The sequence below is a fragment of the Dermacentor albipictus genome, chromosome 2 (assembly GCF_038994185.2).
Source record: "Dermacentor albipictus isolate Rhodes 1998 colony chromosome 2, USDA_Dalb.pri_finalv2, whole genome shotgun sequence".
Taxonomy (NCBI): domain Eukaryota; kingdom Metazoa; phylum Arthropoda; class Arachnida; order Ixodida; family Ixodidae; genus Dermacentor; species Dermacentor albipictus.
Genome location: NC_091822.1, coordinates 195,111,886 through 195,139,737, shown reverse-complemented (window position 1 = coordinate 195,139,737; position 27,852 = coordinate 195,111,886). Strand labels below are relative to the sequence as shown.

The 27,852-nt window shown below is 42.2% G+C and overlaps 1 protein-coding gene across 1 annotated transcript in view; it reads right to left on the bottom strand.

Moving 5' to 3' along the window:
- The window catches only part of Rrp6 (exosome component Rrp6), an 84,559-nt gene that overhangs the window by 12,802 nt on the left and 43,905 nt on the right, over window positions 1–27,852 (bottom strand). The window contains exons 8-16 of the mRNA XM_065427550.1: window positions 24,839–24,982; window positions 20,985–21,175; window positions 18,735–18,891; window positions 16,429–16,577; window positions 15,139–15,189; window positions 13,488–13,599; window positions 4,153–4,276; window positions 3,006–3,094; window positions 2,416–2,466 (exon numbers count right to left, since the gene is read on the bottom strand). Of these exons, the coding sequence (XP_065283622.1) occupies window positions 2,416–2,466; window positions 3,006–3,094; window positions 4,153–4,276; window positions 13,488–13,599; window positions 15,139–15,189; window positions 16,429–16,577; window positions 18,735–18,891; window positions 20,985–21,175; window positions 24,839–24,982 (1,068 nt within the window). The remainder of the gene's footprint in view (window positions 1–2,415; window positions 2,467–3,005; window positions 3,095–4,152; window positions 4,277–13,487; window positions 13,600–15,138; window positions 15,190–16,428; window positions 16,578–18,734; window positions 18,892–20,984; window positions 21,176–24,838; window positions 24,983–27,852) is intronic.

The following is a 27,852-nucleotide window of genomic DNA, read 5'->3' as shown; positions in this document are numbered from 1 at the left end:
GCAATATGACTGATACTCAAAAGCCATTGTTTTAGGAAGGTCAATATACTATACCAAAAAAACAACAACAATAGCACTAATCTACTTCTTGTTCCATTTTCGTAAGACTATCCTAGTTTACTAAGCTCAGGGTGGGAATGAGCACAAATTTGACAGAGACTCTAAATACTGTAAAGATGCCATGGGGAGAGATTTAAAGAAAAATATTTAGTAAAGCAATGAAGGGGGCTAGTTGGTGAACGTTCATGGTTACAATGAGCTTAGTTTTACACTGACGAATTTTAGTGAAGGACAGGCCGTGGATGTACATAGCACAAATAGCACACACTACCAACTGTTTCATAGTACTATTAAAGAATGCACTTATATACGAGGAGATATGGCGCAGGGAAGGAGATATAAAAAGAAATGACAAGGTGACGACATGTGATCATAGTTCGGGCCAGGCATACATCGTTCACTTGCACCTGTTCGCCCTGGCAAGCGCGACCTCAGCTTCGATATGCACGATGGACGGAGTGCTTACGCACATCTCTTTTTCTTTAGCTATCGCAAGTGCCTCCTATATTTCTCGCTCCATTTTTGTTTTTGATGTGCCAATGACTGTGGTGCTTTCTAGTAGCGGAGAGCATTTGCATTGTTTGCAGTGTGCAGCCAAGTTGCTAAGTGCTGTCAGAAGCTGGCACGTGTACTTGTGCTCCCGTAACCTATCATTTAGACAACATCCAGTTTGCCCAATGCATACTTTCCCGCAATCTAGTGGGATTTGGTAAACCACTGAAGTAGCACATTCCACATACTTTTTCACGTGCTTAGTCTGACAGACTGTAGCACTAGGATTGCCCTCTTTGGATCCTGCGTTCACCCTCTTGCACATGCCTTTTAGTTTTTGCGGAGCAGAGAACAGTACTTGAACATCATGGCGTTGGGCTGTCTGTTTTATTTTATGTGGCAAGCCATGGATGTGAGGCAACACCACGCATTTTTTCAATTTTTCTTTTAACAGTATTAAACAGCTGTTAGTTTGCGCTACATACGTCCACGTCCTATCCTTCACTTAAAATCGTCAGTGTAAAACTAAGCGCAACATAACCATGAATGAAACTATATTTACAAGCTCTCTACAACGAGCTGCAACGAAGCCAAGATGGCAAAAAGGCAATCTTTACAATCGTCGTTCTCTTTCACAAAGTGACCAACGTCGTCTTTGTCACACTGCTCGCGGTCTCGCAACAATATGTACCAACTCGTATAACAATGTACATTACTAAGCTGACTTTGTAATCTTTGCAGCTGTCACTTAAGTTATATATCTATGCAGCATTGTAGAACATTATGACAACAATAGATTGCAGCCCCTATATCACATTGTATGCTACTCCTAAATCACACAAAAAAGCTTTCCCTGTGCCAAAACAATTTGTAACTTGATTGTCAAAAGTTCCTTTTAAATGGGGACATGAGAGTGTACATGTCACTAGCCTGAACAAGTTCAAAGCAGTTCCATTCTCCTTTCTTGTGCTTATCCTTTTGTTGTGCTAATTTACTCATCCATTAATCTGACTTAGAACTGTCAGGTGGGTTTAAAATATCACAAGCTGGGTGGATAGCTTGGATGAAGCAGTAAATAAGCAAATGTTTTAATATGAAACAGCATTATATAGTATGGACAAATACACAAGCGAGACACCCACAAAGTAAGGGGTGCTCTTTGACACAACAGTCCCTGCTTCTGTTATTCACATGTATCAATGACACTAAGGAACCTAGGTTGGCTCTTTAAAGGGATACGGACACAAAATCTGAACATCCCCGCATGCTTTCCCTTTCACCTATAGCACGTGGTGCGTGACCGCTATCTTATCACACTTGGACTTTAAAAAGAATGTCACGACGACGACAATGGTGGAAATTTGTTTAAAGTGTCTATATAATATAATTGCTATCGTGATAAAAAGTGTTTTGCAGAGCTCCAAAAGGGGTTCAGGAAACCATTCCAGTATGGCAGTGACATGCATTGCTTATACCACATATCTTCGTAGTTCCTGTAAAATAAACTTAATTTTCGGCTCCATGGTGTTTTTCTTGCTTCTCTCTTACCTTCTCTACTCAATAATATTTTATTTGGCTTTCTCAAAGAAAAAAACCTTCTGTGCACGAAACAGTTAAGCTTGGCAACTTGTCTGCTTCACTGGCATTCTCACATGATAAGACTTCTCCCGCTCAACAATTATAATTGAAATGTTATTTAACTTTAGCGTCTTTCAAAGAGCATAGCGACAGATGGGCAGCAACCTAAACGTGACATGCTTAGAAAGCATGGCCGTAAAGGCACTGTGCATGCAAGATTGAGACCTCATTTAAGCTACGTCATCCAGTGCCTATACTTGCAGCAAACAAACGACAGACACTTACTCGTTTGTATGGCAAGACAAGGCTACTACCCCTTGGTTTTGCAGACGAGACCTGCAATGAAAAACATTGAAGAGTCAGAAAAATAAGTGCAATGTTTCTTACCACTGCATGCTCATGAAGGAAATTAAGGATATATATGAAATTGCTGTTTTAGCCTATGACTTGGCCTTTCGTAATGCCTGGAAAAGCTAGATAACAGGGTTGTTTGCAGTGATGAAACATATGTGCTCTACACATGCCTGGAGAGAAAATACTATCCACAACAGCAGAATAGATGAACTATTGGACAACCAAGAGAAAGAATGCACCTTTTTTCTTGAGAATAAATAGGTTGTACATATATATAGATTCTCAGGGCCCTGCATCACTCTGATTAGAAAGCTTTAACATACATGGCCCAATGTGTGATCAGTTACAATAACAAGCACTCAAGGCACTTATTTCCTGTCCTTGTCAACTGACAGATGTCCATTCTGCATATGCTGTAATGGTTTTAATGTGCAAATAAATAAAGTGCACATGTTAAAGGGCATGTGACCACCAGGAAGAGTACTGAAAACTCGAGAATAAAAAAAGAGCAAACTGCATACCTTGGCTGCTATTGCCCCCAAACTTGGCACTGCTTTGGTCAACAGCTGTGAACTGCACTTTTCTACAGGCACAGGCTCGCCATCTTCATCTATGTAGAGAGATATAAGAAACAACTTTTCCAATTTCTACCATGCACACAAATGCTAACAGACTAAGGAAACTTCAACACTCTAAATTAACGAATATTTATGCTTTGTTCATTTATAATTTAAGTTATGGTAAATCAAAGTGGCAATATTGAAAACAGCACATTCCTAACAAATGCTTTCCCATGCTGTTGCTTACAGCTGCTCGAAATGGCTTCACAGTTTTTCATTGGTCGATCTGGAGCAGGGTTTCTTGTTCCATGGTGGTAAATACAGATTTCACTGTTTGACCTGGAGCTGGTTTGTGCTTTCCACTGGTCGTATTGAACTACTTACTCCATGCTGGATCGTTCTCATTTGCTCTGCCGCCGAGGCATGGATTAGCACAGAAATAGGGTGAGAAGCATACTTCACTTCCATCTTTTTTATTTATTTGGCTGGTGACTTCGATTGTCATAGAAACATACAAAATAGAAGTTGGCCACAGTTTCCAGAAGTGATTTGTGTGACGCATGTGCAAGAATGTCTGATAAATTCACGTCTGGACTACCCCCATGACTTTCCATTGGCAGATGTGCATTGGTGAAACCTGAGTAGTTGCTCGAGGATTTCGCCGGCCACTACAAGTCCACCAGTGCAAAACAGCATAGCACACCAGCACACTAAGTGGTCCCCGCCAACCACAGGCAGGAGGCTCACGCCCACTACCTCCCTGATTCAAACAACATAGGTGGTAACACCAAAACACAGTCATAAGAGAAGCCAGTGAAATAATGTCACAGTGGAGCTTATGCTTAATTTTAATAGGGTGATGGTTTGGACTAGTTAGGTTTCCATTTTTGACTGTGTGGTACAGCGCGAAGCGGGAGATGGGACATAGAAAAAAACGAGGACAAGAGCTTGTCCTCGTTTCTTGTGTCCCCTGTCCTGCTTTGTGTTGTACCATACAGTTCATTTTAATGACCAGAATTATTTTCAACTCCACGATTAATTCTGTCACTGGGAGTCAATTGTATTGGCTTGCAGGAGCTCATATCACAGCTTGGCTACAGCCACTGACCCAGAAGAGTGGGAAGAGCCAGACTTGCATCCTCATGTCGGGGCTGATCATGGACGCAGTGAAGCACGCTATCCAAGTCGACTTGCACAGCCACTGGCCAGGATGACTTTTCTGGCACCAGGCTCTGCAACATGAAATGAGAAGTCAATTACTATCGAGCTGCTGGCTCCATCTCAGCTTCACCCTGGGGTAGGGGTTCTACATATTTCTTTTTCTGCCAGGTACATGTTACAGATTCATGTTTACAGAATACATGCTTTGAATTACAAGCAAACCAAACAAAGAGACTATGGATGATTGGCGCAGTGAGCTTAGGATGGCATCTAAATGAAGGCCTCCTGGGCCATTTTTCTGAAATGACAGCTCGCACAAAACTTTAGCAGACCATGCAGATAGACAGGAACCTGACCCCATCCCTCTATCCTTTCTCAGTAGCTTCTGTTCCTGCCGTCCCTCCTCTGACATGTAATAGCAAGAAGGAAAGATCCTCCTTGAAAATTGCAGAGGTAAAGACAGGACAAACAAAACAAATTTGACAAACACGGAAATTTTTTTCGCTTTTCCCATCTTAACCTGTGTAGTCTTCAACAATGCAATCGTACCAACTTGCCCGGCTATCCATACTTTTGAGAAAGATTGTTCTTGGCAGAACCCTCAGTTTGGCAGAACCCCCTTGGCAGATGCCCTCAGTTTTCTGTGACATGACACAGCCCGAGGCCATTAGACCTGACTACTTATGTGAAGAGTGGCACGTCCTTTGACTCCCAGTAGTTTGCATTAAACCTATCATGTTTTGTTGTATTGGGTGGGAAAAAATAAAATGTGGACACAAAGGGCCAAGAGCTAAAAAAAAAAGCAGGCTCGCACTGTTAATAGGAAGGGTATAGCACCTGCCTGTTTTCTCATGCAAAATCCCCAGCTAGGATCAATGTGACATGAGCCCATCCCCTGATGACAGTAGTTAAGAGAACTTATAATACATATGAACAACAACCCATGGTGTCATGATGAAATCAACACTTACATATCCTAAAGCACATACTGAGGTTGAAAAGAAAAAGAAAAACAAAAACAATTATATAATTCCTCACATGTTGCACTCTATCAATTAACGCTCCAAGCCGTGATAAATGGTTAGCCCCAATTTTAAGCCAATGCTCCTTGAAATTCTATACAATCATAAATGCTGCAGCTCTGATTCACATAACATTCCAAAAGTAACATTACAAAACATGCTTACGTTATCCTTCTCTGGTGAACAATATGACCACTGATGCCGTAATTTTCCCCATAATGCTTACATATTGTCATATATATATTTTTTCTTTTTCTTACCAAATATCATTTCTAAACACGAGCAGCGAAACAGTATTCCCTGTTGCAAATATTTCTTTAGAAGTGGGTGGTGAACTGCTGACATTGATAAGCCTTAAAATGTAGTCTTCTTTCATTATAAACACATACACAAAAGAAAAGAAGGATGACGGTACTCTATCCAAAAGGATTTCTTCTTCTTTTCATGGCTTGCACCAGATTTACAAGAAGAAAAGAAGGTTCCTGGTCCTACAGTCCCGTTTGATACATAGTGCACAACATCACGGAAACTTGAATGACTTCACACCATAGTTTCTCACTATATTACTTAGAGGGAAGTCTGGCACTGCTGCACTGCGGTATGCATGGGAATACTGGTATATTGTGACTTCAGATTGGCATCCTTCTTGGAGAGCTAGGAAAACTTGAAGATGCGCCAGGCGGGAATCGTTCCGTCTGTCACAATGATTCATTCTCTACTAAAGGGGCCTGTAAAAAGCTCTTTCAGCTTTATTATTACACAAAAACATGTTTTGTTTAATTATGAGAACTTCTTATTATGTGTACAATGATATGAAACGTAGGAAGTGGTAGCAGGCTGCTAAAGTTGGACGACAGAGAGACGAGATTCGCGCTCACTTTGGAACAGCTTTTCGTCTGTTTTCATTTTTCTTCCCTTGATTATGCATTGTAGGTGAGTAAACTTCATTGGATGATGTAATATGGGTGAATGAAAACCTTTTATGAAGATGTTACTTTAAAGGGACACTGAAGGGAAAAATGATTTCTTCTGCATCAGTAAATTACCCCTCTAGGGCACCAAAAACACCACTTTTACTATGATAAGACACTTGGTAAGCCAGAAAAAGTGCAAGAACGAAAGAGTGGTGGTGATGCCTCCTTGAAGTTCCCGCACCTGGTCGCTGTGACATCGTGGATTTTGATGGCATCTTCTAGGGCCTACTTACATATATAGCGATACAGATAGACTACATTGTGTTCTAAAGGAACCAAACATTAAACATGGCAAGTTTCGAGAACCTTTACTCTGCCAATGCGACCCATATGCGAAAACATACTTTGGAGACCCCGACGTCACACCGACATACCGGTGTCGGGGTTTCTGCGCAAAATGCAAATACTGATACTCCGACCTCCATTTTTTTATCTAATAATCAAACTATTATATTGAAATGACTGCCTGCAGTGATCTCAAACAACGCTTTATTAGCCTAAACTGATTTGTCGTTTCGCTTTAGTGTCCCTTTAAGAACGTGTATATGTGTGTAGCCATATCCACGTTTTAGACGAAGCCTCTTACAACACCAGCCAACACAAGCCTCGCAGACACATATTCCACCATTCCCATGATGGCACAGCGCCCCTTAAAAAACTCCCATAGACAGTGGTGACAGATTTCCCTCTAGATGTTATTGTGAGACACTCTATACTTCACACTACCTGCCTGAAGTTACTACGTAGAAGGCCTACGGATCTCAACCTCTCAACACACAAATTACGAGTTCTTGCATAAAAGCTAACGTTAGCTCTGTTAATAACTTAGGACTTTACTATGCTTGGATAGTGTAATTAAAGCCCCATGCCTGCACGTACACATTGTCCAATGAAAAGGTCATTGACTTCTTCACTTGTCCTTTTTTTTTCCCTCCATAATAACCAGTAGTTCCTGCCGCTTTGGAAGAGTGAAATTCACAATACACATAGGCACACAGCCCGTTTAATATTTATTCATTATATTTTTCAGCACCTCTCTACATTTGCTACAATCAGTTTCTCACAATGCAAGACAAATAAATAGATGTGTACAACCCGAAAGCGCATAATTTAAGTCATACATGCATGCATGCATGCCCATTTAGCAATGCTAAAGTTATATTTGCTTAATGCTCACTGACATATCGAAACACAGTAAAGGGCCCTTCACCAGGTCTGGCCATTTTGAGCTGACAAGCAGCATGCATACAATACGTGCTTACGATCATGTCTTCTAAGTATTACATCTTTACGCGCCGTGGAAAAAGCTAAAATTTCATACCAAATGCTGTTTGCCCTTCTCCTTGCGGGAGCCGTGATCCCAGCTGGAGAGCAGACTCATATCGCACAAGTGCGCCTACATACATGGTAGTGCTGTCACGTCACTCACAGGGGCACGTGATTTTGAGAATTATTCAAAGCAACATCTGTTATTTGTGTAATCTGTTGCTTCAATAGACGAATTAAAATTTAGTGAAATAATAAAACACACAAACCAAATGTCTGCGTGTCCTTTTTTTTTTTTTTGCACCATAGCAAGAGAGATGTCCTTCCGTTTCGTCTGCTTGTTCCCACGTTGCGCAGTTGCACGCACAGACAATGAAACTATGTCATTTTTTACTGAATTCCAGCGCACGATCATGCTCTGTGATTCACTTGTGTCTGTCTCAGTATTCGTGTAGCACTGACTTATACAGTCAGGTGTTCTCGTGCACAGTGTGCAAAATTGCGCAGTGCACGAAATGAGACAAACGCAACAGCTCGCATGTGACGCCATCAGCGGAAGTGCGCCGCGCAGCGAAAAAGTAAGGTTAGAAAACATGAAGGTGGGGCCCGCGACACATGCGTCATGCCTTCCTTGAGCTCCAGTATAGGAGAACGCAGGGGAGGAATTTCACTTGCAGAGGCAGGACAGTGCAAGTTCTTGGCAGTGGAGCTCACCTGCTGAAATCGTGGGTTCGTTGTACTGAAATACTTCTATCTCAGCTATTAAGGAACCAATTTTAAAAATTCTTGCAGCAGAACACTCCATGGAGTAACAACTTCCAGCGTATAACTTAAATTAGGTATCTGGTGAGTGAGGGGCGTTTTAGGGAAGAAAGAAGAAAGTTGCTAAAACATTTTTTCAACAGGCCGTCAGAGTTCAGACATGTTCCTGGGTTCCCCGAAAGACATTTTAGGGTTCTGCGAGTGGCCAAAACAATTCCAACCCCATTCCACCTCAGGTGGACTATTACCTTGTTTAAATGAGTCAGAACCTTGTGCACTTTTGTTCTCATTTTTAAGATATTCATCTGACTCATCGCAAGAAGCATCGCGGGGCTGTGGATAAGCACATTGGTGGGAAAAAGAAGTAGGGAGGAGAGGTTCCGCAAAGCTTTGGGAAGGCAGGTGGTGTTCCCCAAGGTTAGAAACATTTGGGAAACCCAAGTTTAAAGCAAAAGGAGAGATCTACAAAGTTGTACATTGCATAATGTGTTTGAGGACATATGTCTATCGATTAGAAATATGTCCTCCTGTCTTTGATTCTGTCTGTGTGTTCTTGCACGGTAAATAATATGAAGTCTATCAATTAGTTTGGTTATCATTATGACTACTGCTCACAACTAACATGGCTTTGTAAACATGTCATCCTTGACAAAGAGCATAGTAGTTCTGTGATGCGTAAACCCTACGAGAGAGCCCCTTCTTGCATTCACAAGTATTCATGTGTGTTTCCTCAGTCAAGTTGCAATTCAAACGCATTCCAAAAGCTACTAGTGGTTCATATTCTACAATAACTTATACAATAACTGATAGACAGAATGGTGGACAATGATTTCATTCTTCTCACACAGATTTACATTGTCACATGCATGAGGTTAAGATGGTGGTGTCATCAGTTTCATACTAACTGCTGTTAAGGGTCTACAAGTAGCACTTTTGACCAATCTATGCCACTTACCCATCCTCAAGCACAAAGTCAATAGACAAAGCATGCATGAAGGACTTTTTCCAAAAGCCATGATTAGAAAAATGAAGCTCACGTCAGACCAAATCTTGAACATGATCAGACGAGTGGCCAACAGGTGGAGGGGTCTGAAGGAATCGGACACCTTGCGCCTCGTTGAGGCCTTTGTTATATCACGAATCGTCTACGCGGCGCCGTACCTGCAGCTCCTCAAGAAGGACGTCTCACTACTTGACGCAATAATCAGGAAAGCCACGAAGCAGGCCCTGGGTATTCCCATAAATTCATCCACGACAAAATTACTTCAAATGGGAGTCCACAACACAGTAGCCGAGCTCGTAGAAGCCCACCTATCCAATCAAAGGGTACGCCTTAGCCAGACCAAGGCGGGCAGAAGCGTCCTCCGCAAGCTAGGATGGCAAGAATCGCACTACACCCGCCACGACCAATTACCCGAAAAGTTGAGTGAGAAGTTGGAATACAAACCACTACCACGCAACATGAACCCCACAAGGCATGCCGGACGACGCGACGCCCGCGCAAGAGCCATCTCCAGGACCCTGGAGGAAGACGACACTGTTTTATATACAGACGCCTCTCTATCGAAACGCTCCACGAAGGCAACAGTCGTGGTCACCGGGCTAGAAAAGCTGGTCACCTGCGCATCAATCTACACTCCGTCTTCGGAGGAAGCAGAAGAAGCAGCGATAGCTCTCGCACTCCTGCAACCAAACGTCACCAAGATCGTCACGGACTCACAAGCTGCATACAAGAACTACAGATCTGGCTGGGTGTCCCTTGGGGCACTAAAAATTCTTGGTAAAGCTACGCCTCCTAAACAAGCAATCGAATTAGTTTGGGTCCCAACTCACTCCTTAGTTGAGGGCAATGAATATGCTCATCAACAGGCCCGAGCGCTAAACTCCCGGGCCAACGAGGAGGAGGCAAGGGGATGGCAACCCATCACAAATTACAGAGATATAGTCAGATATTACAGGGACGGCAGGAAGACATTCCCGCACCCCCACCACTCCTTGACCAGAGCCGAACAAACAATATACAGGCAAATCCAGGCAGGATCCTTTCCCCACCCCTGCCTCCAGAACAAAATGTACCCAGAGAGATATAAGAACACATGTCCTCACTGCAATGCATTAGGCACCCTTCGGCACGTCATAGGAGAGTGCAATTTTTCCATAGACCACCCCCCACCTATACCCATAACTAACCCCCCTGCTATCCCCACTCTTTCCGAGCGATGGGAGATCATGCTGTCCAGCTCCGCCCTGGAAGACCAGCTCCGACTGATCCACAGGGGCCAGGCGGCCCTGGAAGCGTATGGAGCCCGCGAAGAGGGAGCCACCCCATCAGACGCTTAACGCGTTTCAGTTCATAATGCACCAGTAAAGTTGTTTCTCTCTCTCTCTCTCCAATGCCCAGTAATATCTTGACATTACTGCAGAAATATGACAAGTAAAACCAAGGCATAGATGACTAGAACTGTAAGCTCGGTAAAATGGTTTGGTAACATGTTTGAAAAAACAGTGAACAATTTATTGGGTATTATAATAAAGACGCATAACCAATGCTGGCTACTGTTGTCAGTCACCACTTGGGTTGTGTGTGCCTTCCTCCTTGTCCTTACAAATGTCGCACTGCTTTCTTCAAGCATATGTTACTTACAGTGTGACATAAGCTACATTTGTCAACATTATATACAAGAAAACCACCTGAAGCTTAATGCATGAGTACTAAAGAAGTGACACACACTACATAAGACAAGTGAGAAACAACATCTTACTCTAAGCTGAAACAATAAATCATTGAAAATATGGGCACAGTACTGCTCAAAGTGGTAAACCAGTGACCACCGATGCAAATGGCCAGACATTACATCTGCAGCTCATCTGCACATATGACTATGCACTTGAGATTAAAACACAAGACAAGAAATGACGTCAGCTTCTTTCTTTTTTTCTCAACAGTTGAATGGCATTTCACAAATTGACTAGCACTTGATGGCAGTTTAGCATCAAGTATGTGCTGTAATTTTTCTGCTTTGTGCTCTGACTGGAAAGAGACTGCATTAGACACAGTCGTCTGGTCAGCAGCACCATTCACATGACCGTGGCACATCACACCACTAGCTTCTGCACTGCCTTAGTCCATCCCCCTTGAGGATGGAGATGGACTTTCGCTGCGCCATTTTGTAGCTGCCTTGGACGGTCCGGGAGGTGTATCAGCCAGTAATGAAGGGGCTGTGGCTGACGTAGAACCAGTCGGCTTGGCTGGATCTTGGTGAGGTTGTTGAGGACGCCCCTGCACATGTGGCTGTGCACATTACAGAACAGTAGTGCCAGCACTGCCTGTTTTTGCTGCCTTCCTGAATTTCGCCAGTCTGATTTTCACTGAGATGGGGGACCTTACACAGTAAGTGCTGTCACTTCAGCCACATGTTGAAAGCCTCCCAACAAAGATGCCCTAGCATTGCACAACATACAGACAACTTCAGCAAATTCAACTCCAGTTTGACGAAGTGGTTTGATTATGTTCGAGTTAAATTACACTCTTTAACAGCATGCACCTCCTTTAGAACACTTTGAATGAAACTATGTAGAATTAATGGAAGTCCGCTGGCATGAGATATTGTTTTCTTGCTGTGCAATTTCGGCACCTGAATTAGGATAAAATGCGAAAATGATATGATATGACAATATAGTAGGTGGGGATGCAACAATCAGCAATTTATAGCGGCAGCGAAAGCACCACACTTCCATGACAAAACAGCTCGAAGAATTGACTGTTGGGCTAGTTGGCCATCCATATTTGAAGTAGTAACTTAGCGCGAATAAAATTATGGAAACAAGAAAGACTGACAAGGACAAGCGCTTGTCCTTGTCCATCTTTCTTGTTTCCGTGGTTTTATTTGCGCTAAGTTACTACTTCAAACATAACAGCTAAACACAAGAACCAGGAACATGTCAGCAAGGGTTCTGCTGTAATGACAGATTACAGATATGGATGAAAGCTTATACTGCTCCAACACTGTTTTTCCTTTACATTATAAAGTCTTCAGTACACTTGGTGAAATTCCTTTTTTCTTGAGAAGAAAGAAGCTATAAACACAAAGTGCCAGAAGAAGCAGCTTTACTGCATAGATCACGGAATGGACATCGGGACGTTACCTCAGGCCAACATTAGCTCGACCATGGAGCATATAATTACGACAGTTTGGCAAAAATAAGATAGACAGTGGCATTTTAATCACACTAGTGAATGTGCTCTATCTAATCCTTGAAAGCAGCAGTCAGTAGCATACCCACCAGCACATCATAGAACTTGACAGCAAACACTTAACCATCGCAAGTGTTTTCGTTATCATCACCATCACATACATGCACAGGAAGAAAAGTTAGCAATTGTCTCTTAATGAAGGGGCACTACACCCACCCACTTGAATGAGGGAGAAGGAACAGGAAGGCAACACATATCACACAGAGCGTACGCACACTACAGAGACGAGAGTTGAGTCCCCTAGCTGACAAGAATTCAAGTCTAGTTTTGTGAGCGTTGTATCAACTTGAAGCTCAGTCGTTCACAATATAAAAGTAATCAATCCTAATCCGAGGGAAGCCAAACAGTTGCATCTCGCTAAGCGGTAAAGTGCAACAATTGCTGAAAGTCAGGCATTTTAATACACATATAGAATAAGACAACTGAGTGACAAAGGTTTCTGCTTTGGTGAACAAATTGAAGAGTATAAGGCACTGAGGTGCTGTAGACACCCAAACACTGGTGCCTGTTATTAAACTGCAAGTGGACAGGTTTGATTTGATTGATTGATTTAATCATTCATCATTAATACAGAAGGAAGTCCTGTAGTTACAATAACTGTCAGGGGAACCTCCTATTAGAAATTTAACAATATAGTAATTAATAGATTATGGCAACACAGCAGTGACACACATCAGACCAGATGGAGTTAATGAAGCAGATAATCAAATACAGCAAAGGTGCTTACAATAATTGAAGTTCAAGTCAAACACAAACAAATTAAATAGATACTACACAGTATCAGTAAATAAAAATATAGTAACTGACACGTGAAGGAAACATAGTAATGACATATATCAAAGAACAAGAGGTTAATGTAGCAGATAATTAGAAACAAATATGCTTACAATACGTGAAGGTAGTGTTAGATATACAGGGTGTGGCCCGAAAGACCCAAATTTCTAAAATGAAGTTTTGAGGTGGTAAAACCTAAGAAATTCAAAAACAACAGGATACTACAGACCTGGTTGAGAGGCACGTCTCGAGCTTTCAGGATGATAGCATGCAGCTCATTGAGGTTCTGTCGCACAAGAGGTGGGCATGGATTGCAGCAGGCTACAATGCCTTGCTGTTCCCTGGGACAAAGAGATACAGCAAAGATTGCAGATAAAGTCTGAGTTTCATCAAATTAGTCACAATGCATTGCGTGCAATAAGTGCAAAGTAGTAACAGTAAGTGACAGTAGTGGCAGAGGAGTCTCAACATTAATCTATGCTGCTCTGGCTTCTCCTCTCAGGTGACCACGATTGCACAACATGATAGGCAAAGCAGGGTACACTGCACTCCACCTTGTGAATGCAAATTGTGCTCTTTGGGCAGTTTCTCACAGTTCAGGCTTGCCAATTTTCTCTTTTTCTATGCATTATTCTTCCTGTCATCTTTCACTCTTTTTCTACTGCTGACCAGGAGTCGGGTGTCAGTGCCGTGCTAAACACTTATGGAGCTGTCAACAGTTACTCACATACAACTTTATGTGACAATGGAGGGAATGCTACATAGGCAACACGTGTTCAACATGTGTGCAACATGCATGCAACATCACAGCACTCATGAAAAGAGTGCTTGTTTAAGCTAGGGACCAGAAAACAAACATCTTATTTACTAGAGCACTACTTTATTGAAATTAGGCATAAAATGAATCGCTAAGCAATCAACTGTTGTCAAACAACAAATGTCGCTGGAGCCAATGTTTTGACAAAGGGACTTGTCCTGATCAGGGCAGCAATGGCACTGCCCTCACGAAACATTGCTGCCCTGACAAATACAAGTCCTTTTGTTGAAATGTTGGCCTCAGCGACATTCCTCGTTCTACTACTGTTAATCATTTCAAGGTTTTATCTTCCTGTGAACCTCCCTCTTGCTTTGGATCACTAAACTGAATTTTATTTTTTCACTTTTCACTTTTAGTTTTCTGCGTTTTGGCAAACACAAAACCATCTCAAGTAGGAAGCCATGCTGATTCAATATCAGCTCTGAGGAACCGACACAGAAAGCATTGCCAAAATCTGACAAGCTGGCCAACAATACATATGGAGAAGCTTACCCCTTCTGCCTCAGAAGGCTGTCCATGGGTACAGTCTCCTTGCAAAAGCATATATTCAAGAACACAACAGTGCTCTGTTCATCCATGAAAATTCCTTATTAAGCAGACACATGCACAGGTTTACCATGCATACATTGAAGACGTAAGAGACACTTATTCTGAGCACCAATGCATGCACAACGGAAAAATTACCTCCTACTCCAACCAAGCAAAGGCTGGAATGGTTTTGCAAGGAGTGCAGTTGAATTTGTGCATGGCATGTTGTCTGCAACATGATGTGTGTCACAACAAAGTGCCTCTCTATAAAGGCACAAAATAATTTTAATGTCTTCCTAAGCTGAAAATATACACAAACTAAGTTGTATAAGGTCACTTTGCAGCATTTTCTCAGATGTATGGAGGCAAATATTGGACAACTCCTTTGTTGTCACCCAGTGTGGCCAACTACAAAAGCACAACAAAAGACAGAAATATTGGTAGAATGAAAATAACATGATGATCAAACTGGCTGGCTGAACTACACATTCACTGCTGCAGAGGCTTATTGAAGTGAGTATTGTGAGAGAGTTACCTTGGAAGGATCTCTGATATCTCCAGGATCATGTGGTTGGGCAGCACATATCTGCACGCAAGAGCTCTATTAGATCACTGCACATGAAAGATGTATCACCACATAATAACTTAATACCTTACATTTTTGCTAAGCAGCTATAGTATTTCAGTTCATTTGCAGGTCGCAGGATGACTGCATGAGTATTGTTTTTTAATTATCAAAAGGTAGGCCCTTGTGGGCTGCTTCAAGCAACAAATTATAAAAATAAAAACATTATATTAAAGGGCAGTAATGCTCGAAGGATAATTCAAAGATCTGTACTTTCGGAAAGTTTGAATCAATGCAGGTCTGCTGTATTTATGCAACATGCAAATTATCCACACGAATGATAGACAAGAAATGCTCATTAAGTGTAGTTATCAATCAAACAGGCCAATAGTCAATGGCACCATGGAAAGCATAGCGGACTGATAGAAACTGTAGGGGCAATTGTTCATTGCTTTTTCCTAAGGTGAAGGCAAACAAAAGGGGAACACAGCAAGGTGACAGTGGTGATGGAACCCCAACCTCTGCATGTCTTCATGCCATGCCCTGCTAAGCGAGTTTGTTCCACTGCCATGGCGCTGGCTAACATTTACAGTGCTAAGCTTGTACACATATACACAAACACACAAGGAAGTAAATGGGAAGATGGCAGTAAAACTAAAGCTTAAGTGGTAAAGCACTGTGCGCATAATGCATGGCGTGGCTCCCACCTGCAGCAAGTTGTGTTTTCATCCACTTTCACTTCCACTTTTCCATACTATTTCTACATTTCATTTAAATAGAGCAATAAACTTCCCCTATGCTTTTTCTGGTTTTATCATCTGTTTTTCTGTATGATTGTGAACAACAAAAAAAACCTAGTTGCTTGGATTTCTTTATTCTTCTAGCTGCATGACTTAAAAAGATACTAAAAGAGAATACTAAGTTACGTTTGATTGGTAAGTTACTCTTCTCAAATATGGAAAAGGTCAAGCACACCAACTGTGGAGGCTTGGTAAAACAGAAGACACGAAAGAAAACGTCATTTGCCAGCTTGAAATCTCTGCACCAGCGACCCATGTGATCACAGATTTTGACAGCATCTCTTTAGACTAGTTGACTGCTTATTGATAAAAATGATTTAATTGTGTTTTGAAGGTACTAAACAGTCAACCTCTAAAGCAATAACACTCACACATGTATACAAATGCATCGTGACGAGTGTCAAAATTTTTCAGCTGTGGGAGGTAGGCTGCATTAAAGAACAGTGGGGCGCCGACTCACCCCGTGCTCTCATCCTCGTTACGAGCCGTTCGGTCCCTCCAACTGTACAGGTGGCACAAGGCATGCAGCTGTCGACTGTTGAACGTCTTGCGGCTCTTGCGGTACAGTTCCATGTAGCTCTGCTCGTGGTAGCTGGGTTTTTCATAACGCTGCATGTAGTGAAAAATTAGTAAGTGTGCTTTGATTAGACCCTGTGCTCATTCACCCACTGGCAACTGCTGGTTAACTGTAAGCTGTTTAATCTGCTATTGTCTTCTCAATACATGCACAAATTCCCAAGTATAGTCAGCTCCTGTTTAGTCAATGCTAGTTCTCTAGAAATATATTTAAACAGATCCAAAAGTCCCAAAGCACTCTAACCTATGTCTTACGAAAGTCAAATTAGCAAAGGCTGGGTGTACAAGGTTTTAGGGCCTGTTATAGAATTACAGGTGATCAAAATTGTCTTGTAGAACCAGACTTCCACATTCTTCACAGCAAAGGTGCAAACTTGAAAGAGTTAATATCTGTCAAGGCACACAAACAATGCTGTAGACACAATGCCTCTCAAATATCAGAAGGTCTGCAACTCTAAGACTTTAGCTGTTGGTTCATACACATGGCAAAACAACTCACATAATCGAAATGAGACATTGACGATGCTTGGCACACTCATCATTTTTGCAAAGCATGGTTTGCAAATAGTGGCATGAGCCCAACTAGTTGGCATAAGTCGTAGAAGCACACAGATATGCTATCAAAAAGTGCTGGGCAAATCCTGTATCACTTACAGCATTGCACATAAACAAATTTAACTGCTTAACATGTTACAAAGCTTTCACAGCGGCATACTCGTTCATAAACATTAAATCACCAGTTGCCATAACAGTTAAGATGAAACAATAACAGCTGCTGTGAAGTCCTCCTGCTACAGCTACAGTTGCCAGCCAATAAGTTGGATGCAATAAGGACTGCAAAAAAGTCTAAATGATCAAGAGTCTGAAATACTGGATCCACCAGAAAATAAGTGACCTTACTTAACAACTGGCCAAAAAAGGTGTGCCATATTTTCGGTATGTCACTTCTGGGAACACCTTGCATTTTGCATGACTAGAGCAAGCTGCAGCAGCATCTACGAGCGACACCATTGTCAGCACAGTGCCAAGCACCCTCAAAGTGCTTGAAACGCTGTCACCCATTGTCACGTCCATTGCTGATCACACAAAATATTGCGAAAGTTATCGTATGAGAATGCAGCTCAAGTTTGTCAATGCGTTGCTGCGCGCATATAGGCTTGCCTTTGCTCTAGATGGTCCGTGGCCATGATTTTTTACCGATACCTTCACTTTTCACGCTTTTCACATTTTGTCAGTGGTCAGAGCGACACTTGTCCGCCTTACCCATGGGTTCAGCCAGCTGTGAATAGTGGATGTAAGAGTGGCATAGAATCGAGTGGAAGGCATTTTTACAAAATTGTGGCTCGTATCTCAACCACTGTCATGCTGGCACTACAGATATACAAATGTACAGTCGATGCATGCACCGAATTTTCATCCCCTGGCAACAAAACAAAAGCCAACCACACTGTGATAGCCGACTGACGGTCTATTTCCTCGCAGCAGTCATTGTCTGGCACTTCCCTTGCCACCCTCATCAGCGCAAACATAGAGGATACAGTTAGAACCACTTGAAACTGCTTGAAGAAGTCGCCAGGACCGTGTCACTACTTAACACGTAAATTAACAACCGCTGGATGAACGTAATAGAACCTGCACAACAAATCACAAATGCAGCTTATATAACATAGTGGCTTGGCTTGGTTTGGCATGGCTTGGCTTATCCTATGGTTTGCGTACGGTCAGCAACTACTGGACCGACTAGGCTTCCCTAGTTTCGGTTTCGAGGATGCACCGGGACATGGCCAACGACTATGCCGGCGACATATCAGAACCAAAGCATTGCTATTTCTGCTTAACTCGGTGACCAAATTAGCATGCAGTTGCACAGTCAGAATCTGAATTACTGCAAGGCGCGCTGTAAGGAGTCCGATATTTTCGTCATCCTTGTACATTAGTTCTATAGGGACAGTGGACAGATGAAGCTGTCTGAATAATTAAGCATGTGCGAATTATCAGTTGGCAACTGTAGTGTACACAGATCTTGGTATGCCTAAACTGAGCTCCTGATAAATATGCACCATGAAGGCACTATACTAATGACATCAGTGGTAAGATAAAGGTGTCTTTACAATGCCAAGTAATTGCTATTTCAGATACTAGAAAAAGAAAAGGCAAGTGTCAAACATGTGTTGCTGACGCAGTACACACCTTAAGTGCCACCTGCTTGCTGCGGTCAAACACAGACCGTAGCAGGTTGTCATTTTCATTGCTGCGATCAGCTAGGTCATGTTTAAGGCGGTCCATGATATACAATAAGTAGTGAGTGTCTGACTGCGCATAATTAATCAATTCCGGTGGCAGGGGCCTGCAAATAAAGAAAGGATTCCCACAGTGACACAGCACACAAGGAAGTTTTACTGAACAACAACTGGCACTTTGAATACATAATACTGAATGAAAGCTCTTTACTTGAGCAATGAAATACAAATTGTTACACTTATCTAAAAAAAAAACAGAACAAACACAAATTATCGATCGCTGCAAGTTTTTTTATCTGCAGAAGGGTTAAAGATTAGACTGGCTGGAAGGATGTTGAAAGACTCAAACCAGCATTGACATTCACTACAGATAAAAGATGCCTTCTCCCGCTTAACGAACATGAAGTTAAAACTTGTGAGCAAAACATGTTCAAATTGTTCCAAGTGCAGTACAGGACACAAATTTCCACTAATTCCATCCCTGCGAGTCGGCCTAGTTGGAACATATTCATATTTATACTTTTTGTGCGCAAATGAACAGGGGCGAAGAATAGGGGCAACACAAGGACGAGCGCTTTTTTCAGGAACCAGCTTAATACCCGTGCTCTGCACTCACAGACCGCAATAATAGGCACAAGAACTGCTGAGTTGTTAAAGCTATAGTTCGGACAAGTAGAAAGAGGGCCGGAAGAACTAGAAATGAACTGAAGCATAACTGCGAGTCGGCCTAGTTGGAACATATTCATATTTATACTTTTTATGCGCAAACAAACAGGGAAGAAGAATAAGGGCAACACAAGGATGAGCGCTTGTGTTGCCACAAGCGCTTGTCATAACACAAGCGCTCGTCCTTGTGTTGCCCCTATTCTTCGTCCCTGTTTGTTTGCGCACAAAAGTATAATTCCATCCATTTCCTTTAGTGCGCTTGTACTTTTTAAGACATTACCTGTAATTCTTCCTGCTTCTTCGTGTGCTATGCCTAGCAGTGCTAGTTCATGTCCCTTATGTTCTTTGTTTGGCTTTATTAACTATCATTCAGGACACTAAACTTCTGCACCAGCTCCATTAACTAGTTACAAGATTCCAATGAGCCAATGAAACTGAAAGGCATAGCATGATTACCAATTCATTTATCTGCATTTCTATGTTCATGAGTGTGTACTATATGTGTGAGCAAGTACCTTTTGTTCAGTGAATTGCATCAGCACTTCAATCAAGCATACTAAACAAAATTGCCTATCTCTACAGATCACCTGCTTCAACCTTGGATTTCGGTGGAGATTTGTCTATACTCAGGCTTTGCAAGCACTATGCATTATTCTACAGTAAATGTAATGGCACTTTCGAGGCTATTAACTCCTTAGGGAGACTAAGATTATAAGTTGAACTTCAATGTAAAGAACACAGATATAACAAATTATTGGATGTAGTAGAGTAAATCCAGAATGTTTTCCCCAGATAATGTGTACCAAACAAAAGCATTTTCATAATGTATTTCATAATGTATGTGACATTATTATATTGATGTCCAACTGGGCCTGGAACAGCTGCACATAGACAATAAAATATTCTGCTACTACAGTTTAACACAATTATAACACTCTTGCGCACTATTTAATTGATTTAAAGACCATGCCTCATCAGACTGTATATTGAAGACTCTAATGAAGACACATCCAAATAAAACAACCACTTTTCAAAGTATTATGTGTTTCAACATCATGACAGCTTTGTTAAAACAAAAACAGGAGACAGGAGCCAGCAGAACTAAAAAATTTGGCAAAATGTAAGAGCTTGCAGAAGCCCTATGCCTCTGGCTGTGGCTGTGCTGGCCGCACATTCATTTGTTCTTTCGCCTCTTGGTGCATGCAGGCCGCACAAATATCATTTTGTCAGTTTTTCATAGTGTTTGACTAACTCGCCATGGCTACCCTTCCAAGAAGAAGTGACAGAGCATAGGGACATGTGCTTCAGCTACTGTCAGGAATTTAATACAAAGGTTCTAAGTATATAACTGACTTCTCCGTAAATGGTACAATGGGCCCACAATATCCTTAAGTTCATGAGTTGTGCATGATAAAATCAGTTAGTGCGCTTAAAACGCAATGCGAGGGTGCTACTTGTGAGCAATAAGGAGTGTGGGAGGGGTGGGTCTCAGAGTGATCTCGGGATCGGCTGCAAAAAGTTTAAGGCCAGTTACCTTATGCGCCAGTCAGCAAGTTGGAACCGCTTGTCAGCGTCTATCTGACAATAATGCTTGAGCAAGAAGGCCAGAGAGAAGTGGGCCAGGCCGAGCACCCTAGCTGCCTGTCCTGTATCGAACAGCCCCACCAGGTAAAGGCCAAAGTCACGCTGCAGCCAGACTACGTCCATGTCTGCACCATGAAAGACCTGCAAGCAGGCACGACGTGATCCCCCCCACCGTTGGCTCAGTTATGAAAGCTCACAACATCCAGTTTGTGCCTCGAATATAACATAACATCCAGCTACAGTGAGATGCAAGCAGGCAGCCTGAAACACAAGCACATTTTATGTGCTTGAATAAGGTCGCAGGTTCAGTACTTATAACCTGAGTAGTGACAAGTAAGATCTTGATCAATACGAAGTGTTACAGAAGTGAAACTAACTTATTTCATGTATAGAAGTGTCAAGGCTACTGATGTTGAACTTTGATTTAACAAATATGGATATAATGACTTATCAGATATAACAAACCTTGGAGGAGGGCAGGGGATGCATGCCTATCCGTTCTCTCCCCATAGTGTACACATCTCCTCTCTTCTACCCTTGTAGCTGCGCATGGCTGTCCATATGTGGGCCATGCACTGTATCTTGGAGATACATGTAATCTTTGGCAAGTGCAAAGACTGAGCTGAGATAGATGGTGCCTTAATACACATTTTGTACACGCGCATCTAGTGTTGGTGGTTGCATAATTGCAAGTTTCAAAAGCATGGCGCGAGTGTTCTTGGTCATCGAGCAATCTTTGCCTAGGCACGTGTGACACCGATAAAACTACGACCCTTACTTCGTGTAGTTGTCATTTTACTACCGCCATCAATGCTCCGCCAGTGTAGCAAAACTGCAACTTTTTTTTTTCTCGGGATGAATATCCTTTTCTTTTTAATTTGACGGTGCCATCTGATGACGGCTGTCGCACTAAGTGCTGTCAGCCACGGTGTTCACGACTTATGGCACTGCACAGTGCAATACGCTAGTCTCAGATGCCGTGAGTCACACCGATGCATTGTTCTCAGCACGATCTGCACCGTGTGCGCTGGTGCTCATAACCACCGACCTTCTTGGAACTTCTTTGCAAGTGATTACTGACAAGATACTATCCACTAGGAATGTTCTGGGAATTTGTGACATGATTTTTACAGTTAATACTTTAAAATTTTGAATTAACAAAATTTACAATTTAACAAGGTTTTTCCCTGCAAGTACAACTTTGTTATATCAATGTTCTACTGTATCAGCATGTAACAATACATGCTTATAGCAAATATTGAATATAATAAAGGATATTATTGCGTTGGATGCGACTTCATTATTACGAGGTTCAGCTGTAATAAATTTCATAACTGTTAAAAGCACTCTCCAGTTACTCGTAACACCACATGGTTGCAGTATGCATTACAGTGTTTCGTAAAATCGATGCTGCCCAAATACATGCCCCTGCAAGGGCTTGCTCCGAGTAACAGACACCAATGTCAAAGGCTATGCTTGTGCTCGTGGCATGCGCCAGAAGCGATTGCAGGAGCCGGAAACATGTCATGGCTGTCATGTTTCTGTACGCCACCTGTTACGATAGGCTGCATGGAGTTCATGATGCTGATCAGGTGGCTGATCCTGAGAAGCATTTGCCACACCTTTTCCTTCAAGCAGTGTCAGCACATGCAAATACTTGGTGAGAATGTGCCTGATTTTTGTTTTCTGTCAGACACTGCTGATTGGATTATCAATGTCAGCTCTCAGAAGTCCATGCCTCACTCAAGTATTAACACTGTCCCTGTTAGCACATAAGGAACACGGCCATCATGGTCAACCTAAACAGCCCAACAGTGCATATTTTTTACTACACCTACATTTATCTTAACAAAGATTGAATAAGTGCTTATGTAACGATACCAGACAATGTTACGCAGAATATGCAAGGCCAAGTATCATTGTTAAAATAAAAAGAGGCATGATGCACAGTTTTCTATGGGAGTGTTGCTAAGGGAATAGAAAATACATGTCATTGACAATTTGGTTTCACTGAAGGACATTCACTTATTGAAGGTTTGACAGAAGTCAGATCTAGCACTCATTTATTTAACAAGGCTACTACAAACAAGCCCACTCATATCAAATGTGTCAGTTCTTTGAAATGTCATTAATGCAATGGTTCATTATATCTAGCCTTACTGGCAAAGAACATACAGAAAGCAAAGATTATGTATGCAGTTAAACTACATTCAGTAGCCTAGTCAGTTAATTTCTGGGAAATGGTAATGAGCACAAAATAACATGTGTACCCGAGATAAACGTTAAGTCTGTGTGCTGCTTACTACTAATTACCCTTTACTCGTAGCAATGCCAGATACAATGGGTCACCTTTTTATTATTCAAACAACCGATTACGGGCAACTCACTTCAGTACTTCACAGATTATTCAAAAGTTTCACACATGCCTTCGCAAGCCTACTGTGGTGTGAAGGGGAAGGTGTGGTCACTTCATCCTGCATTGGCAGTGTGAGCAGCAGAAATATACAATTCACAAACACAAAGGCAGGCATCATCACATAGTGCTGTAGTTATCTTTCAACTCACAAATAGGCAAAAAGTGCTCACAGATCTCGTGCTATTAAGGTCACACATCATGTCACACTTGTAGTTTATACAGTCAAACCTTGACATAACAACTTTGTACTTGCAGCGAAAAACTTAATTAAGTTGAGAATTTTGTCAAGGTGGAGCGCTGCTGGCGACAGCAAACAGACAACTACATGAAGCAAGGTTCGTAGTTTTATCAGTGTCATGCACATTCAGGACAACATGAACAGATCTCACTCTATCACGAACTCGCTGTTGCAATTCGAGCGAATGCTTCGCACCGTGTCTGATAAACGTGCGATTACGAGAACACGAACAGTAGATGCGCCAAAACTCAGTGCACATCAAGGCAACAACTGACTCGGCTCGACCTTTGCACTTGTCGCAGAGATTACCTCCGAGATGTGGCATGCGGCGCGTGCATGTATGTGCGCGAGGAGGTGACGCGCTCTAGGAGGGGAGGGCAGATAGGCGTGCGTTCCTGCCCCACCCCCTTGCCCACATGCTTGATCATGCTACCACACATTCACTCACTCCTCACCCTCCTCGCACAGAAGGAATCGTCAGCTCTTATGTTTGTCCGAGCACGAGCTGCCATGCCCCCTGCAGCCACAAGTTGTTTATCAATGCAACGAATGATGCCGCAGTGCAAGAAAACTTTTCATGCGGAAGGACACTTGAAATAAATTTTGCCTTTGATGGGATTTTTATAGCTTTTTGCTAGATTTACTAGCCATACATGCTCCAAGTAGATGCTTGAAATGGCTGAAGGCTTCATTAAATTGAAACTGTGTCACAAAATTACTTTGTAAAGTTGAAAAAAAAATAATGTATACTTTTCAATAGAACTAAGATCAGGAAATTAGAATAGTTCGTTACGTCACAAACTGCATTAAATTATGGTTCATTATATCAAGGTTTGACTGCAGTATGTTCCATATTCACCACCATGGCCATGAGTTTATTCGTTTTTTAAAGCAGACGTACATTAACTCATTTTTCGTGGTGTATGGGCCCCACATTAGGAAATTTTAGGCTGCATATATTTTGTTGAGATTTTTTTTTTTTTTAAGCAAGGCAGCATGAATTGCCTGCTCTATCATTTCAATAGGTCTAGGGTCTCACACTTCGAATTTATTTGACATCTGGCCATTATGCAAACAATATATCAAGATCAAATGAATTGCATGTGCAGCCTGGAGGTACAAACATTTCAGTTCGACACATGAAGCTAACCTTGATGATCTTGGGGTTGGCAAAAACTTCGTTGAGCATTTGCAATTCATGACGCAGAGTCAATGTATCCACAATGTAGTCCTGGGAGCGACTTGAGATCTGCATCAGGCATGTGAAGCCCTGGAAGCTCCGGTATGAATGATGCTGAAAGTTTTTCATGCCAAGGAGAAAAGAAAAAAATAATAAGATAATGTCCTTCGGGTACAGATACCAAAAATGTGTTAACGCTGTCAAGAAAGCTTTATCATTACGGGCACTAACCCTCATCTCAACAAGACTTACAGAAATGTACCACAACAAACAAGTGCCAAGAAATGCAGGAAAGGGCACGTTTATTTTAACTGCCAATACCCTCGTCATATGAAGCAATCTTTTCCTTCCCTCTAGAAGACAAGGATAAAAAATATTCACAGCAGTAAAATCTGGGGACTTATTTTGCTTGACCAAAGCTGCTCCAGCACCCTACCTGCGCAAATTATCATAGAATGTACAACACCTAGTAGTAGAACCTCGTTAACAACTTTTAGAAAAAAAACATGAGAAAAATCGCACTAACCTGGTAAAAGTACGACCTAAAGTAACTAAAAAAATTTGACAGACTCAACTATTGTTGATATCTACGTAATGCAAAGCTTCACACGGATCACTACAGTATGAGACGCATTTTGTCGTTTTCGTATTGCGTGTTGTTTTAAGAGGGTGATGGGAAACAGATGTGAAATCGAGCTGGTGCTCAATACCGAGCGCTGCCGAAACGAAACGTGATTGCGCCGCCTGCAGCAAGAAGCGGTGGCACATTTGGATTATCGCCTACTAAAAGCGTGCAGTACGCTACCAATGGCACTACGCACCATGCGCTGCAAAACAAACAGATAGGTGAAGATGCTTATCGCAATAGGTTTGGTAGCGATAGCTGTGAATGCGGCTTGCGACGACTGGGGCGGAGATTTGCTGCTACTGGAATAAGAAAGTCTGCACACCGTCATTTTCAAGTGAGACGGGCGGCTATATACTGTTCATGATCGCGCGCCCCTCTTGCCTTTTCTTGTTCACATGGGATCTAGTGGCTGGAAAACATATATGATCGCAGTCTGCAGCAGGGAACAGCAGCACGGTTTGGTTATCGCCTATTTAAAGCATGCGCTACGCTTCCGAGGCAGCATGTACTGTGAAACAGATAAGCAAAGATGCTTATTGTGATAGGATTGGCGGTGATAGCTCTGATTGCCGCGTGCGTCAATCCTGGAGATTCGCTGGTACCGAAATGAGAAACTGGGTGCGCGCCGGCATTTTCATGTGAGACGGGCAAGTGATATTGACACGTGTACTTATCTTTATCGGGCAACCACGTTTCGCCGCTTAACAACTGTAATCGCAGAGCGAGGGACACGCCTGCATGTATCCGACGTTTCTGGAAAGTTATCGACGCTTCTATCCGCGTGTCTGTTGTCGCCGAACCTTGTGTTATCAGATTTCATCGCGCGACGCGAATAGTGTAGAACTTTGTGGAAGACACGCGGGTCCCAGCGATTAGTCTGGAACATTCGACGACTGATCTATAAAAGCCGACGCGCTTGACCCGCTGATCAGATTTCCGACGATCGCCGACCGTGTTCGCCGCTATCGTTGTGCTATAAGTGTAGCCTGTTTTTGTGGGCACAGGTTCGCCCAATAAAAGCTAGTTTTGTATTTCACCGTATTCTTGCTTTCTTCACCGTCACTACCCCGTGACAATATCGCAGTGAAGCTGCCGCGGCGGGCACCTACATCCTGTTTTCGATCGCGCACGCCTTGCGCATTTTCTTGCTTACATGAGATCTAGCAGCCGGAAAATGTATCATACTATTGCAGTTTGGCAACGTACTGAACATTGGTGCTGGAAAATCTTCTTTTTCGAGAACATATGAACCAGTCAAAAATGAGTGTAACTGTACCGGGTCACTCTTTGTGTTATCAATTGCAAACGTTGGCACCGGGAAAACGTACATAACAGGAATGTTTCAATGAGGTTATACTGTATTCCCTTTGTAATAATGAACAACATTTCCTTTTTTTATTCCAACTCAACATTAACAAACTCAATGAAGATGTACAGTTGACTCAAACAAATTTTTATGCCACTGCAAAACTAGCATCAAGCAAAAGTTTACCGTACTAACATATGTTTGCGAACCATGGTGAAGACACAAAGTTGTTGGTATAGATCTGCGAAAAATTGTCCTGCCCAGGAAATCGAAGTCATCAGCAGGCTGTTTGCACAAAAGCGATAAGCAATGAAAGAGCTGTACTAGTCACAGTGAAGCATGCAAGAGCTTTTGCCCATCAGACTACTGTGCTATGATCTGATAACGATCTCTAAATGAATTTTTTGGTCTGCTTTCTATATTACATCACAGTTGTTATACATTTACTTTGTATATGCGCCACCTTCATTATAGACTGTACAAAATAAAAAAAATTTTAAAAATCTTTATTCACATAAAATAGGTATTATAAACATTTATCACACTTCGATAATACTTCTGATTACAACTGCACAGCCTACTCTTTTATCCTCACTTTCATCAGACAATGCATTGCCGGAGAGGCCCGCCCAGAGGTACCCATGTGTGCAGTCGAGAGCGTTCAGTATTCTGTACTTCTTTAAAAGCACTTACGACTTAAATGCGTCAACGTATTGAGTTGGCGTGACTTATAAAGCAGGTAATCCAGTTACTGCGCTCGTGTTTGTTTCCATTCTTGTCCCATCCTCGTGCAGGCCCCCTACAAGTTAACATGCACCAACAAGCCCAGCTAAAAACCCTTCTTCAGGTGATCCAGTGCCTACTGGCCTGAGGTACGCATCGCAGTGCTTTGATACTCTAAATCAGAGTACACTACATGACGCACACAAATAATGTGTGTTCAGTACCGTAAATACTGGAAAGGTACCCTAAATAAGAATAGCGATGTGGGCGAGTTGGTTTAAGTCCGTGTTGTAAAATTTCTCCAGCGCAAAGCACTTAAGTATGGAA